Genomic DNA, 14,125 nt, shown 5'->3' with positions numbered 1-14,125 from the left:
GCGTTGTTGAGTTATTGCTTAAAATGTAAAGTCTTGAGAATGACTATTATTTTTAAAAATATCTCATACAATTATTCTCTCTGCATCAGATCACATGAAAATTAGTCAAAATTTTGGGTGTTCTAAGTAATGGTTTCAATTTTGAGTTGTGGAATTCAGTCAGGAATCATTTTGAATATGAAACAATTGCGAAATTAAAAGAGGTGTATTCGAAAACAAATCTTTAATTAATAATAATGTAAATAATATAACTTGATAAATCATTTCATATGAATGGTAGGTACCTAGAAATAAGTCATAAAAATTGTTGAAAGTGATGCCCATTAGATATTATACAGGCTTCGAAACGTCGAATCACTTCTCTCGTACAAGTCGCTCTTATAATATCAGGCGTAATATCACTGCACGCCAGTCGAATTTTCATTTTCAGATCATCCACATTCAAAGGGGGAGTAGTGAAAACAATATCTTTTAAATAACCCCATAGGAAAAAATCAAGCGGTGATAAATCTGGGGCACGAGCCGGCCACCGAACTGGATCCTTATTACCAATCCATCTATTTGGGTACGTTCTATCCAGATATTCAGTAACAACCTGTAAATTGTGAGGAGGAGCACCATCTTGTTGCCACCAACTTCCTTGTCGTTCTGCTATGGGAATATCTTCCATCAACTGGATCAAATCATTTTCTAGAAAATGTAAATATCGCAATCATTAAAAAAGTAAGGTCCTATGATGCGGCCATTGAACAATCCACACCATACATTAATACCCCAAGTAGTTTGAAAATTAGTTTCGCGGACCCAGTGGGGAGTTTCTTGAGACCAATAGTGACTGTTATGTCGATTCACAACTCCATTATTGTGGAATCGCGATTCATCGCTCCACAAAATTTGACTGAATATGTTAGGACTTTCATGTAATATTACCTGAATACAAGCAATGAATTCAAGTCGTCGTTCAAAGTCCGTGGGTTTCAAACCTTTTACCAACTGAATTTTGAATGGGTGGTATTTATTTTCTTTCAGAATTCTCTGTACATTAGATTTACTCACACCGACTTCTTCTGCAAGAGTATGGATACAAACATGTGAATGAATAATAATATAAGCCAACACATTGATCTCTAAATCTTCAGTTCTAACAGATCTCGTATGGTGACGATGCTTTATAGTAGAAGGAAATGACCCAGTTCGCAATTTTTCTACAACTCTCGAAAAAGTCATTCGTGACGGAATGGGTCTGTCTGGAAAACGTTCTTGGTATAGACGTTGTGCTTGACGGCAGTTTTTCTGACATTCCCCAAAAATTAATAACATATCAATACAATCACTTGGACTAAACGCGAAAGGCATACTGGAGTTTTCGCACAAAGAACACAGTTACTGTTTTGCAAAGAATTACTGAATCGAACTGACAAGTAGATACAATTCAACAACATTTGTTACTATGGCATCAACAAGCATAAGCTACTTGATGAAATTGTGCAATATAAAGCAATTCACCCTCAAGTTAGTCACATTCTCAAGAATTTCAATATTATATACAACTGATATCGATATCGTATCGTAGAGGTGAGAATAATGGTTTGTATTAAGTAGTAGTCTAGTTCAATTTAATAAAAGATATAGACTGGATTCGTGTACGAGTAAATAAGTTTTTTTGAAACTTTATATTTAAGGAAAAGTGCAATAACTCAACAACGCCGTAACCGAATTTCAAAAACCAAACATGAAATGATATCGGAATTTAACGTAGCATCTGAATATGTAATGATATACAGGGCGTTCTATTTTAAAAAATAGAATTTTGGTCTGTAGCACCTACACCAAACACCCTGTATATTTAAAAATTATATCAAAATATAGCTCTCATGAATTCCTAAAACTTTTGTATGAAACATTTTTGTGTATCTCCTTCAACAAACCAGATATTGCCTGTCACATAAAATGTGGGACACCCGGTATATACAAACACACACATATACACATACAAACACAAAAATAATTTTTAAAATGACAAAATAATGCATAAAAACACAAATATGTGTATAAAATATGATCAAAAGGTATGGTTATAAAATTCTTGCAAACTATAATAGGGCCTCTAGATAAGAAAATCCATTGTTGATTTTCGAAATTCAGTACAGTTTGCTACGCATTTCAGGAAGATGATTATACATCTTGAGTCCTCAACCACGTTTTTACACGTCGCAAGGTCTATATTGCTCGTTGTTCACGGGTGTGCCAACGATATAATGGTAGAAAGTGTCCGCCTCCTTTAGCACATATGTAAAGTCAGCTTTTTTTAGATCTTCATTTTGTTTACCTTCATCTTTCCACAACTTGTACCATAATTCCACTTCATGTTCATATTTAATGTCGAACTGGGATGTAGCGACATTAAACTAACAGCTGGTAAATGTTCTTTAGAAAAACGTTTGATTGGATCTATGTTGTTGGCGACTTGCAGTGCGCGGGATTTGCAAATCAGTTCCAATATAGCAGCTGCTCTTCTATGTGAAATGTTTAAAGTATTCTGATTTTTCCTGTCTGTGTTACCGCGATTATCTTTAATAACAGAAATAATTCTCTTCATATGATTCGTACATGTTTACATATGGATAGTCTTCATTGTAATGCATTGGCAACAGGTTTCGATTTAGGTAACTTTGGCTATTAACCCTTAATCGGCCGAAATGATATGTATGACATATCCGAAATGACATGTATGACATAAAAAAATCATTTATGTATGAACATCTTCAAAATTCGAAACATAAAATAGAAAGAGATAATTAAAAGTTCCTTCACATATGCGAAAAAGGGAAAATGAGGAATTTGTTGGAATCTATGGAAATAAACAAGTCAAAGAAAAATCCCAATTCTATTGTCCTCAATGAACAACTTGATCTAAATAATAGTCCGCTCTTGAATCTATAATCCAGTTCCCAAAACCTACATTATATCAAAAGCTTTGTTTTGTTATGTTCATGGATATTACAGGTATACAAAAAGTAGGTACCAAATTATTTATGATAGGATAGGCAACTATCAGATTTAAATGTAATCAGTTTGATCGCGAAAGAATAGCACCTAAAGGCTGACCTTCGACCAAAAGAGGTCAGATGTCAATCTTGCTGAAGTGCCCATCAGTAAGTTGAGGACCGCTCGGAGAGCGGGGGTGGATGGAGTGGGGTAGTAGGTTCTCCTCGCTAACTAGCTGGGGGGAAGCTTCTACTTCAGGGCACTCACCCGTGAGGGGGCATGGGGGGTAATCAGTTAGTTTTGAAAATGGTGTAATAGCCGAAACTAGTCAACAATAAAGAAATATCGTGGAAAATAGACAAAAGTGTGTTTTTGTAGTGTATCCTCAGTGAACATGAATTTCGACAAAATAAACAAGTCGTCAATCAAAGAAGAGAAGAAAAATAATAACAGACAACAGGCAGAAACAGATTCAGGTCGATGAGTATAAAAACGGAACTAGCAATAAAAAAAAAAGAAAAATATTAATTATTTCTAGGTGAGGGAATGGTGGAAATTTTGACCAGCTTAACAAAAGAATATTCTGTTTAATCTATTGTAAAACCCTATGCTGGTGATGAGTAACTTATAGATACTGCAACCACTTTTGCAAAAAAAATTTCCAAAAAAGATATGGTTGTAATATCCCTACCGCACTGTTGGAAGACTTTCTCGCAAGATTTCAGCATGATAATCTCGGAAACTCATAAATATGACTTGAATATATATCAAGTGATATACAAAAATAATTTGCAAATTATAAAAAAATATCTTAAAAGTGAACAAGTCTCTTTTGGAGTGTAATAACATAGGCAAATCGATACTTGACTTGCTAAAAGAAACAGAGGAAGAAATAAATTTAATATGGAAATGGGTTCTCGAAAATAAGAAACAATCCAATATATATATATATATATATATATATATATATATATATATATATATATATATATATATATATATATATATATATATATATATATATATATATATATATATATATATATCCAATATATATATATATATATATATATATATATATATATATATATATATATATATATATCCAATATATATATATATATATATCCAATATATATATATATATATATATATCTCCCTCTAGCTCGGTATATACGTTTTCGTATAATTTATCTCAATGCGACTGTCTTGCTAACAGGCGATTTCAATATTAATTATTTAAACAATGGACTGCAGTGTAAAACTGAAATATTCATAATATTTCGATGATCGAAAAGTGAAAAATTCGGCATTTTTGAGAGTGTAGTAAAAATGTTCCTGATCGTAAAACACTTGGAAGTTTGCGACAATATTTAGAAAAATTTGGTGCATTTGAAAAATCCAAAGGGTGAAAGTGATTTGTTCACAACACAGCTCTGGTTCTTCAATATGTTCAATGACCCAGAGATACGCCTAGAAGAAATAGGAATCAAAACTGAGAATTCAAGAAGGTCTTGCGGTAGGATATTGAGAGAAAAAATTACATGTTTATGAAGTAAAACTCGTCCACAAATTGGAAATATTAGATTTTCCGATTTTTAGAATAGAAAGTATATTAAAAAATATTATTTGGAGTGATGAAAGTCATTTTCACAATATGATAAATAGCATAATTGCCATTACTGGTGGTGAATACATTTACGTTGGTTACGTAACAGAGGGTATAAATAAGTATTTGAAATGTTCGATCAATAGAAATGGGATGGCAGACACCGATTGAAAATATGGCTGATTTTCAGAATACAATTATTGCCACATGCAAGTCTTTCAGTAAATGAATTCTCGTCAAAGTTACAAATGAAATGAGATAATTTCGAACAGTATTTGTAAGTTATTTGTTTTGATTATATACCTACCAGTAAGTGTTTTGATCTATGAATTATGAATCTTCATTTCAGGTGTTCCAGCATCACAAATTTAAAATAAAATCCAATGGAACATGATGGTGTTAGACAATTAAAGAAAGAAACAGTGTACAGTTCATTTTGAAGTTGTTGAAAATACGATTATTGACTCAGTCGAGAGTTTAGTGGTAAACCAACTTTTCAAAAAATAGGCAATAAAACCATATCGAAAATATTGTTTTCGTGGTTTCCTCTAAAATTGATATTTTTTCATATTCAAACGTTATTTTAGCAAACCTGAACAGGTTTGGACCTTACAGGTGCCTCAAATAGCCAACAAAATTTACTTTAAAAATTACCATGAAAGCCAGAACTTTTATTCCAAGTTAAACTGACTTTGAATACAAATGCTAATCGTTTAACAGATATATGTTTTGAACACTATATAAACTTATAAAAGGGTAAATTAAGTGTTATAAAGTTATTTTTGTAATTTTAACGGTGTAAAAATTAGAAATATTATTCAGAATTATAACAATTTTACAGAAATTAAAATTTATTTTTATTTCAACTTAAAATCATTCACCAAAGAATTTTTTCAATTTATATTTAAAAATAAGAAAAATTTGGCAACATTGAGCTCGGTTAATATGCCAGCTCTTAATGAGCAAGTGACTAAGGGGAAAAAATGTATGCGAGTGGCGAAGGGTTAACAACATAATAAATAACCTGAGCGTCTTATGCTATTTTGCTTGTTTTTACCTTTTTTGTTTGTATTGTAAACAACTAAATAGTAGTTATTACTTCCCCAAAGACGGCGCTGACTCTAAATATGTAAATATATTTGAGCACAGACCAGTGGCATAAAAAATTACAGTATAAATGGGATCAACTACTTCTACTGTAAGCCAGTGGCTGCTGATAGAAACATGATATTACTTCTGAAAAATAATGCCATATACAGTAAGGTAATACCTAGAATTTCATGTAGAAATAATTAATATTTCAGAAGTTCTGAATGAGAAAAAAAATCAATTTTTGAATTTCAGCACCCTGTATTTCGAAAAAGGTGTATTTTTACAAAAATTTTCATTCATAATTCATGAGAGGAATCTTCTGCATCAATTCAAAAACCATTTTTGTCAACAGTTGGTTTAAATTTTTAGAAGAAAATTCTTGAATTCTATACATCTTTAAAACAGCAAGTTATATGAAAAAAGATCAAATAATCATAACTATATTAGTATGATGAAAATTCAATGTCTTATCAAATACACATATTTGACAGTTGTTGCTATAAAAAAATTTGAGCTACAGCGCTGTACTTAATATCAAAAAATTTGAATTGGCTCTTGAGATCATCATTCCTGTTAAGCAACTAGCATTTGCAAAATTGAAATAGAATATCCAGTTCCGGAGATATTCTATGTGTGTGTTTCAGGTTAGATGCTTTGTATATTTTTAATGGAGGGAAATGGGAAACCATTAATAACAAAAACAATTTTCATTGTAGAAAACAAGTCTTTTAATACTTTCCAATCACTCGACTTGAAATTTGAATTACAAAACAGTCTTGAAAATCATCGATTACCCCACTCAACAGTCATGAATGCCACAATTTATAATGTTCAAAATAATAAGTATGTTTTCCTGGTGCCTAGTTGTAATACAAAAGTTATGGCACTGATAATCATTATTGCACAAGTTTTTGTTCCCTTATGAAAAAGATTTCGCCAATTCCTTCTTATTAACCTTCCCCATTGCATTTTTTGGTATAGAATTCATTATTTTCAATACTTTGGGAACCCAATATTTGGGCATCTTATCCTCTGACCACTTTCGAAGATTTTCTAAGGTAATTTCCTTATCTTGCTTTGGTACAACAAACGCAGCTACTTGCTGACCCCATGTTTCATCTTCTAATCCCACGACGGCACATTCTTGTATGTCAGGATGTAACAGAAGCTTTGCTTCGATTTCTAGGGCACTCAATTTGTAACCCCCTGATTTGATAATGTCGACACTCTTCCTTCCAACAATTTTGAATACTTTTTTTTCTGCTAAATACTCACAAATATCTCCAGTTTTGAACCAGCCGTCATTGGTGAATTCTTTGCGAGTTGCCTCAGGACGATTGTAGTATTCTCTGAAAATGCCATCACCCTTCACGAGCAGCTCACCTGACAATGAAGAAAATCGGTAATTTATTGCAAAATACCTTACAGTACTAAGACCTAATGTTCTTTACAGACCTTGGCAGGTACTTGATTGAAATCATGAGAAAATATTTTAGACTTTCACCTTTGAAAAAATCGATATAAAGTTTTCACCCCAAATGACACATGAGTTGATGAAGTATTTTTCAAAACAGTGGATTTTGAGATCAAATGGAGAGGTGGCATACTTTTTAGGAGATATTAGTTTTTGGGAACAAAATCAAATAACTGTATGAATGTTTTACATACTGTCATCGGGAGATAAGCCTGTCACCTGGTGACATAAATACATAATGTTGTACAAAAAATGCGCGAGTTTTCGACTTCAAAAATTCAAATAGGTACTGATAAGGTATTCGAAGCAATGCATTTTCAATCCGAAATTTTGAGAAGTACACCTTGAGAATGCTGGATTTCCATTGTAAGTGAAATTTTTTATCAATATTCCTCCATTTATCACTTTGTGTAGTGAAATGTTAATGATATCTGTTTCAATTGCATATGGAATGTTTGAAGAACAGATCAAATGGAAAAAATTGTTTTTCATTTAATTCAATGATCGTATGAAAGTAATCGTATTGAAAAAAAACTTTTCATTTCATGTTATTTAATTTTCATGTGAAAGTAGTTATTTCAGGAGGGTTTTTTCCAGTATAAATCTGAAATTAATTGCTTTCTTTCTTTCTTTGATACTTTCTAATATTTTTTGTAGACAGATGAAAAAGTAAAAATCCCAATTCTGAGGATATTTCATCATAATGTTGATAAGTGAATATTTGACATTCTTATGTTTGTCTTAGTTTTTTGTCACTTATGAGTCACTCCTGGCATTCTAATAGCAATTAAATTCGTTTCAGAATAAATGAGTGAATCCACTTCATCAATAATGAGTTGATGCAAATTTTTATGAAAATTTCCTTTGAACACCATCGACCTATAAAGTTGCAATATGTTGCGATTTTTATTTGGTTAATTTGAATTATTCATTAATTAATTAAATATCATAAAAAATAAATGTGATCAACAAACATTTTTGAGCTAAAAGGTGGTGAATAATTATATAATATATAGTTTCTACAATAGACTTTATTTTTAAAGGGTCTATATACTCTTGGTATGCTGAAACATACTGTAACGAATCTGAAGTACGCCGGCCGAATCATGGAACAAACACATGACATCACCGTAAAAGAATGGAGTCGGGAATCGCCGATAAAATTCTAAGACCAAACCGTTACCGATATAAGCACGTCTTCCCGACCCAAGAGGGCAGTTCAGAAAGTGAATCGAGCGGCTAAACAAGAAATTCAAATAGTGGAAATAAATTAAGCGTTAGTTGCTAAGTGTTGTGAATGAATTAGTTTGTGATTAGTGAAATATTGTTACAAGGTTGTCCATTACCCAGGAAAGTGTTCGATTCAGTTAAATAATTTTTTTATAGTGGTCAGTAAATTTAATGTAAATGCAAAGTAATAATAGCATAAGCAAGTAGTTGGAATGAAAATATTCCTCTTAGCCCTTGAAAAAGTTCCCCTCTAAATTAAAATAAAATTTGAATTAAATTATAAATAATTAACTTCTATTGCATCAAAATATTCTTATTTTTTTCTATATTCCAGTATACTTATTTCTTTTCTCTATCAATATCTCACCTTTATGATTTTCGCTTTTGTAAACTTTCTCAGTGAATTTAAGTTCTCCATCAACGTTGGAACACTCTAAAATGGTCTTCAGTTCTTCACTATTCTCATCATCCTCAACTAACCTGATTGAGACACCTGGTAAAGGTATTCCAACATTACCAGGTTCCCGATCAGATTCATAAACATGTGATAATGTCATTCCCGTTTCTGTCATACCGTATCTGTAAATCATTCACAACTTTGACTGCCTGATTATTCGGGTAAAATATAATCAATATAAATATAATCAAATATAAAAAATTATGGAACAATTCCAAATTATAATGAGGAAGACTAAGGCAAAATATCAAATGAAACTTCATTAGTAGAGTGATGAATTGAACATTTCATGGTGAAATTATTGAAAGGAGACTTCACAAATAAATATAAGATATAATATACAGGGGCAATTCAGAAACAATAAGCATAAAAGAGAATAAATCATTATATAATATTTTTAGTCATAAAATGTATACTGTCATGAAAAAAATCCACAAATTTTTGGAATGTTAATCAAGTCTTGCTTAATGAATGGATTCCATTCGCACTATCAGAAGTAGATAAAGTTCAATCATATCCATTATACATTGGAGTATATTTGATCATTACTGATAAGTTTATTTCTTAAATAATGATAAATAATTTTATATACAATGAATAAGCTACCTCCAATCAAACAATTTAATTTGTTTCATCTATGTGTTACTAGCAATGTTGCCAATAACACTAACTTTCATTACAATTCTCAGACCTTAGTGCACTTTGCCTAAATTCTACACTAACCAAAATTAAATGTAGAACTGAAAGTCATGAATGTTTATCAGCTTTTGATTTTTTTAATTTAACTGTTTACTTGTCTCAAGAGCCAATTTCAGCTGCATTCAGTGAACCTTTTTTTCACTTATTAATACAGTTTATTGTATGTTTTTCACTATCAAGGGTTCTACAAAAACCGTGACACGTGTTTCGCTATACAATAGCTTTCTCAAACAATAATTTTATCAGCGCTTGTAAATGCACTCAACCATTTCCATTTCATGCAGTTACCTAAAAGTTTGTTTCAAAAGTCACCAAGAATTGTGAGTGACAAACGTTGCGATTACATGTAAAAACAAAAAACGACAAAATTTGAAATAGTTTTCTAAAATCAGTTGAATCATTGTACATAATTATGTTGAAATTTAGAAGGCAACTGTCCCCTTTTCATATGAATGAAATATATTTGAATATATGTTTTTTTTTATTTATAGGGACCCCGAAGTCAATTTCTGAATTGTATACATCGACACTTTCTTCTTACCGTTCCAGCAGTCTATGTCCGGATATTTCTTTCCATCTTTCGCAAATTGGAACAGGAAGCCCAGCCGAGCCACTAACCATCAATCTGATTTTATTTTTCATTGTGTTCCTTATGTACTCTACCATCTTATTATCTGCCTTGAACACTCTGTCATATTCTTCAATGAGTTTATTGTATATTGTCGGTACTGCCATATAAACTGATATTTTTCTATCTTCTGGTTTGGCATTGATTCCCAAGAGATAAGACCATACGTTGTTGGCATTGAATTTTTTCAACATTATGGTTTTTGCGCCAATATGAAGGGGACATAGAAGAGCATTAACTATTCCATGGACATGGTGAAGAGGAAGCGTGTGTAGTATAACATCATTTGAAGACCATTTCCAAGCATCAACTAGTGTAGAAATTTGAAACTGGAGGTTTTTGTGTGACAAAACAACACCTACGGAAATATTTTTTTTTCAATTATTATATTTATCATGAACAGAAAAAAGTTATTGTGATGCACTGTGTGTTTCGATTACTAAGTTATTCAAGAGGAAGATTAAACTTTCTCTTGAGGATGATCACTTGGTGATAGAAATACGTGTCGAGGTGTTGGGATAAAACTCCAGTAATATTCAGAAAAAAAATTCATAAACTGAAGCAATACAATAATACTGATTTCAAAACAAATTAATTACCTATTAGTTTTTTTATTATTATATATATATATATATATATATATATATATATATATATATATATATATATATATATATATATATATATATATATATATATATATATATATATATATATATATAGTATATATATTGATTACTTTCATTAGAATCTACTAATGATGGAAAAAACACTATCATTACCTTTCGGTGATCCAGTAGTTCCGCTGGTGTATAATATCAAGGCATTGTTGTTATCATAAAACTCCAAGGGCAGTCCACCTTCCAAATCATTTTGAGAGGTAGTGACTTTTTGTGTACAATTAAGCTTCAATTTTTCATCAAGGACATGCATGCGATTGTGTGTATTCTTTGACACTTTTTGCATCAAGTCGGCATATTCTGATGTAGTTATGATTAACTTGGATGCACAATCATTGGCATAGTAGAGAAGAATGTTTTTCGGGTGCATAGGACTGAGGGGAACGGCTAAAAGGAGAAGATACAAATTATTACCATAATAAATATTCAGAAGAGATTTCAATCGTTCGAAGAGTAAATTATCAGAATAGCTGAAAAACAATGAGTTGAATATCTTCCAGAATTCCATTGTAAGTTTGGTTCTCAGTCACTACTGAATCTAGATCCAAGTTTTATCAAAGGTTCTGTGAAAAACAATGTGATTCCGGGTGGTGATTGAAACGTCAGAGATATTCATAAATACAAACCTATATATTTGAAACAAGTAGAAGAAAAATTATAATAGATAATTTTTTAAGAGCGGTCAAGTGATATTATTGGTTTTATGGTTTTAAATCATGATTCACTAGAGTCATACATCAAAATTGAAAAACAGGCGATTTTTGGCATTATGGGATAACTATACTTCAACTGCAGATCAATGATATAAAATCGATACCTTGATTTGGTTATCTATCATTTAAATACTTCGACTGAACGTAGAACAGATATTAGTTATAATTCGAATTAATACAAAAATATTTTTCAAAAAATAATTTATTATTAATGTGAATCGAATCAAATCAAAATATACCCAAGATATGAACATCTTATTGGCAAAGTCTAGTAAAGTAAAACATGTATATGGGACAATTAACAAATATAAACTATAAAATAATGCTTAGAGACAAGAGCAGAGTATATGGACAGATCAATATTAGGTCCAGCTGAACAGATACAAATATAAGTACATGAATTTATGAATATTAGGTAAATGTAAATATATAATGCTACATAATGAACATTGATAGCCATTTCGTGTTGGTTTCAATAACTTGTTTACACAAAGCTACATGCCAATTACTCGATAGAGCCTTGGTACAATTCGTCCACACTATAGTATATATTCACCTTAAATTAATGGGAAGGTGGTTAAATAACTTCTTGCTATTGAAAATAATAGTATAAACTTATAAATACAAACTTATAAACTTTTCAAAAATGATACACGATCCTCACTGTTCCCGGTTTATTTCAAGACTGTCTATTATTCACTTATTAGTTATACAACTCGATATCGACGATGCTGGTGAATCACATAGCGAGTCATTGCAGTTGCCTTTGTTCCCTTGAACAGTCGTATTGCCAGTAAATTTCCTCCAGATTTAACAGTCGGCCACGCTACACTTGTCCGCGTCCTCGCGATCCAATCACCTGAGAAATAACAACAATTTAGTAATAAGTGGTGGCACGAATGCACATTTAAATCAACATAGGTGGTCTGCTCTGGATACTCGCTTAGCTGAAAGTAAACCCCACACGACTAGTAAAACACAAGGGGTTGATGCATCAACACAAGTGAAGGAAACAAATAATAACAACAACAACAGCATGTAACATATCCGTCAGACATGCTCACCCAGGAGGAGTCCCAGTTAACATACGTTGTTAACTAGGTCCCCTCACTCTCCGTAACTAAGCGCTTATTCGTTGTCAGATTCTCCTCGTCAGAATCTGAACTGACTTGTACATTGAAGGTCTTCATCTTATCAAGTGAAACAACCCCGTGATATTTTCTCTGCGATCGAGAAGATCCGTCAGGGTCTTTCACTACGTATCGATCGTGGTCCAATGCTTCAACAACAACGTAGGGCCCACTATATTTGGGAAGTAATTTCTTACTCCTTCCACTATTATTTGTTCGTATCGTTCGGATCAGCACTCGATCTCCAATTTTAAAGTTCCTACCAGCTGAACGACGCGCGTCGAATTTTGTCTTTTGGCATTGTTGCCCCTTATCAATTCGAGCTTTTGTGTTTGCTCTGGTTTCGTCTAAGTTACAATCTCCTTGGGGTTCTAGAGCTATTTCGTTGTCTAGAACCGCGTTTTTTATTCCTCGCGGATTATAACCGAAGAATAATTCATATGGCGTCTTGCCCGTCGCTGAATTCTTCGTTGAATTCAGTCCCCATTTTATTTTTGAGACGTTCATATCCCATCTTTCCTCATCTTCCGTTGATGTGGAAAGTGAAGATAGAATCGTTCTATTATATCGTTCCACCTGACCATTTGCTCTGGGAGTTGCGGTAGCATTCAGGACGTGTTTGATATTGAGTTCTCGGCAGTACTTTTCAAATGCCTTGCTTGTGAAACAGCTTCCTCTGTCGCTTATTATCCTTCTTGGTACTCCAAAGTTCTCTACTATACTTTTCAAAAACGATATGAGTGGTTGAGTCTTGGTGGATGGCACAGCCTTCATGAACACGAATTTTGTAAAGGAGTCCACTATCACAACGAGATATTGATTCCCTCTCTTCGACTTTACAAAAGGGCCTAAGTGGTCGACGTGTAACGTATCGAATGGTACTGCCCCTTTTTCAATAGGATGCAGGTATCCGGGCTGTCTTCCCCCAGGTTCCTTGTTGTATATGCATGGCAAACAGGCGTCTGTGAATTTCTTGACATACCTTCTCATTCCAGGAAACCAATATAACTGGGATATCGCTGATAGGGTCTTTTCGAACGATAAGTGTCCCACTCCGTCATGGAAATGCAATACAACTTGCCGTCTCGCAGCTCTTGGTACAACCCACTTCTTGCCATCGGGTAATTTTCTATACACTTTTTTCGATACAATAGTCTTTGTGAATTTGTTGTTCCTCGTAGTCTGCGGGCAGCTTGTTCAACACTTCAATTAAATATTTGCATTTGTCGTCCATCATCTGTGCATGTAATACTCAGTCTTCGTTGGTAATATTTACTTCATTCACGATAACACCGAAATTTTGATAATGAATTTGACCTATTAGATTCCTACTCAGTGCATCGGCATGTGACATTCTTAATCCGGGACGATATTCTATCTCAAATGTGTACTCTTGTATCGCCAGCCACCATCTTCCAATTCTAG

At 32.6% G+C, this 14,125-nt stretch overlaps 1 protein-coding gene and 1 long non-coding RNA gene across 2 annotated transcripts in view; one reads left to right on the top strand and one right to left on the bottom strand.

Annotated features, from left to right (window-relative positions):
• The first annotated feature begins 2,721 nt into the window (after positions 1-2,721).
• LOC141484967 (uncharacterized) lies at positions 2,722-10,519 on the top strand. Its single transcript, XR_012466908.1, has 2 exons — positions 2,722-3,017; positions 10,041-10,519. It is a non-coding gene; the product is annotated as an uncharacterized lncRNA (long non-coding RNA).
• Acsf3 (Acyl-CoA synthetase family member 3) overlaps positions 6,394-14,125 on the bottom strand; it is a 24,755-nt gene continuing 17,023 nt past the window's right edge. Inside the window, exons 3-6 of the mRNA XM_074180715.1 lie at positions 10,960-11,244; positions 10,091-10,535; positions 8,761-8,972; positions 6,394-7,072 (exon numbers count right to left, since the gene is read on the bottom strand). Coding sequence (XP_074036816.1) covers positions 6,609-7,072; positions 8,761-8,972; positions 10,091-10,535; positions 10,960-11,244 — 1,406 coding nt within the window. The 3' untranslated portion in view covers positions 6,394-6,608. The remainder of the gene's footprint in view (positions 7,073-8,760; positions 8,973-10,090; positions 10,536-10,959; positions 11,245-14,125) is intronic.

This window comes from Leptinotarsa decemlineata, unplaced genomic scaffold (assembly GCF_025532065.1).
Source record: "Leptinotarsa decemlineata unplaced genomic scaffold, Ldec_3_MD MMD2_tig00026299_RagTag_RagTag, whole genome shotgun sequence".
Classification (NCBI taxonomy): domain Eukaryota; kingdom Metazoa; phylum Arthropoda; class Insecta; order Coleoptera; family Chrysomelidae; genus Leptinotarsa; species Leptinotarsa decemlineata.
Note: the sequence above shows the minus strand (reverse complement) of the source record. Positions and strands in the feature narration are given on the sequence as shown.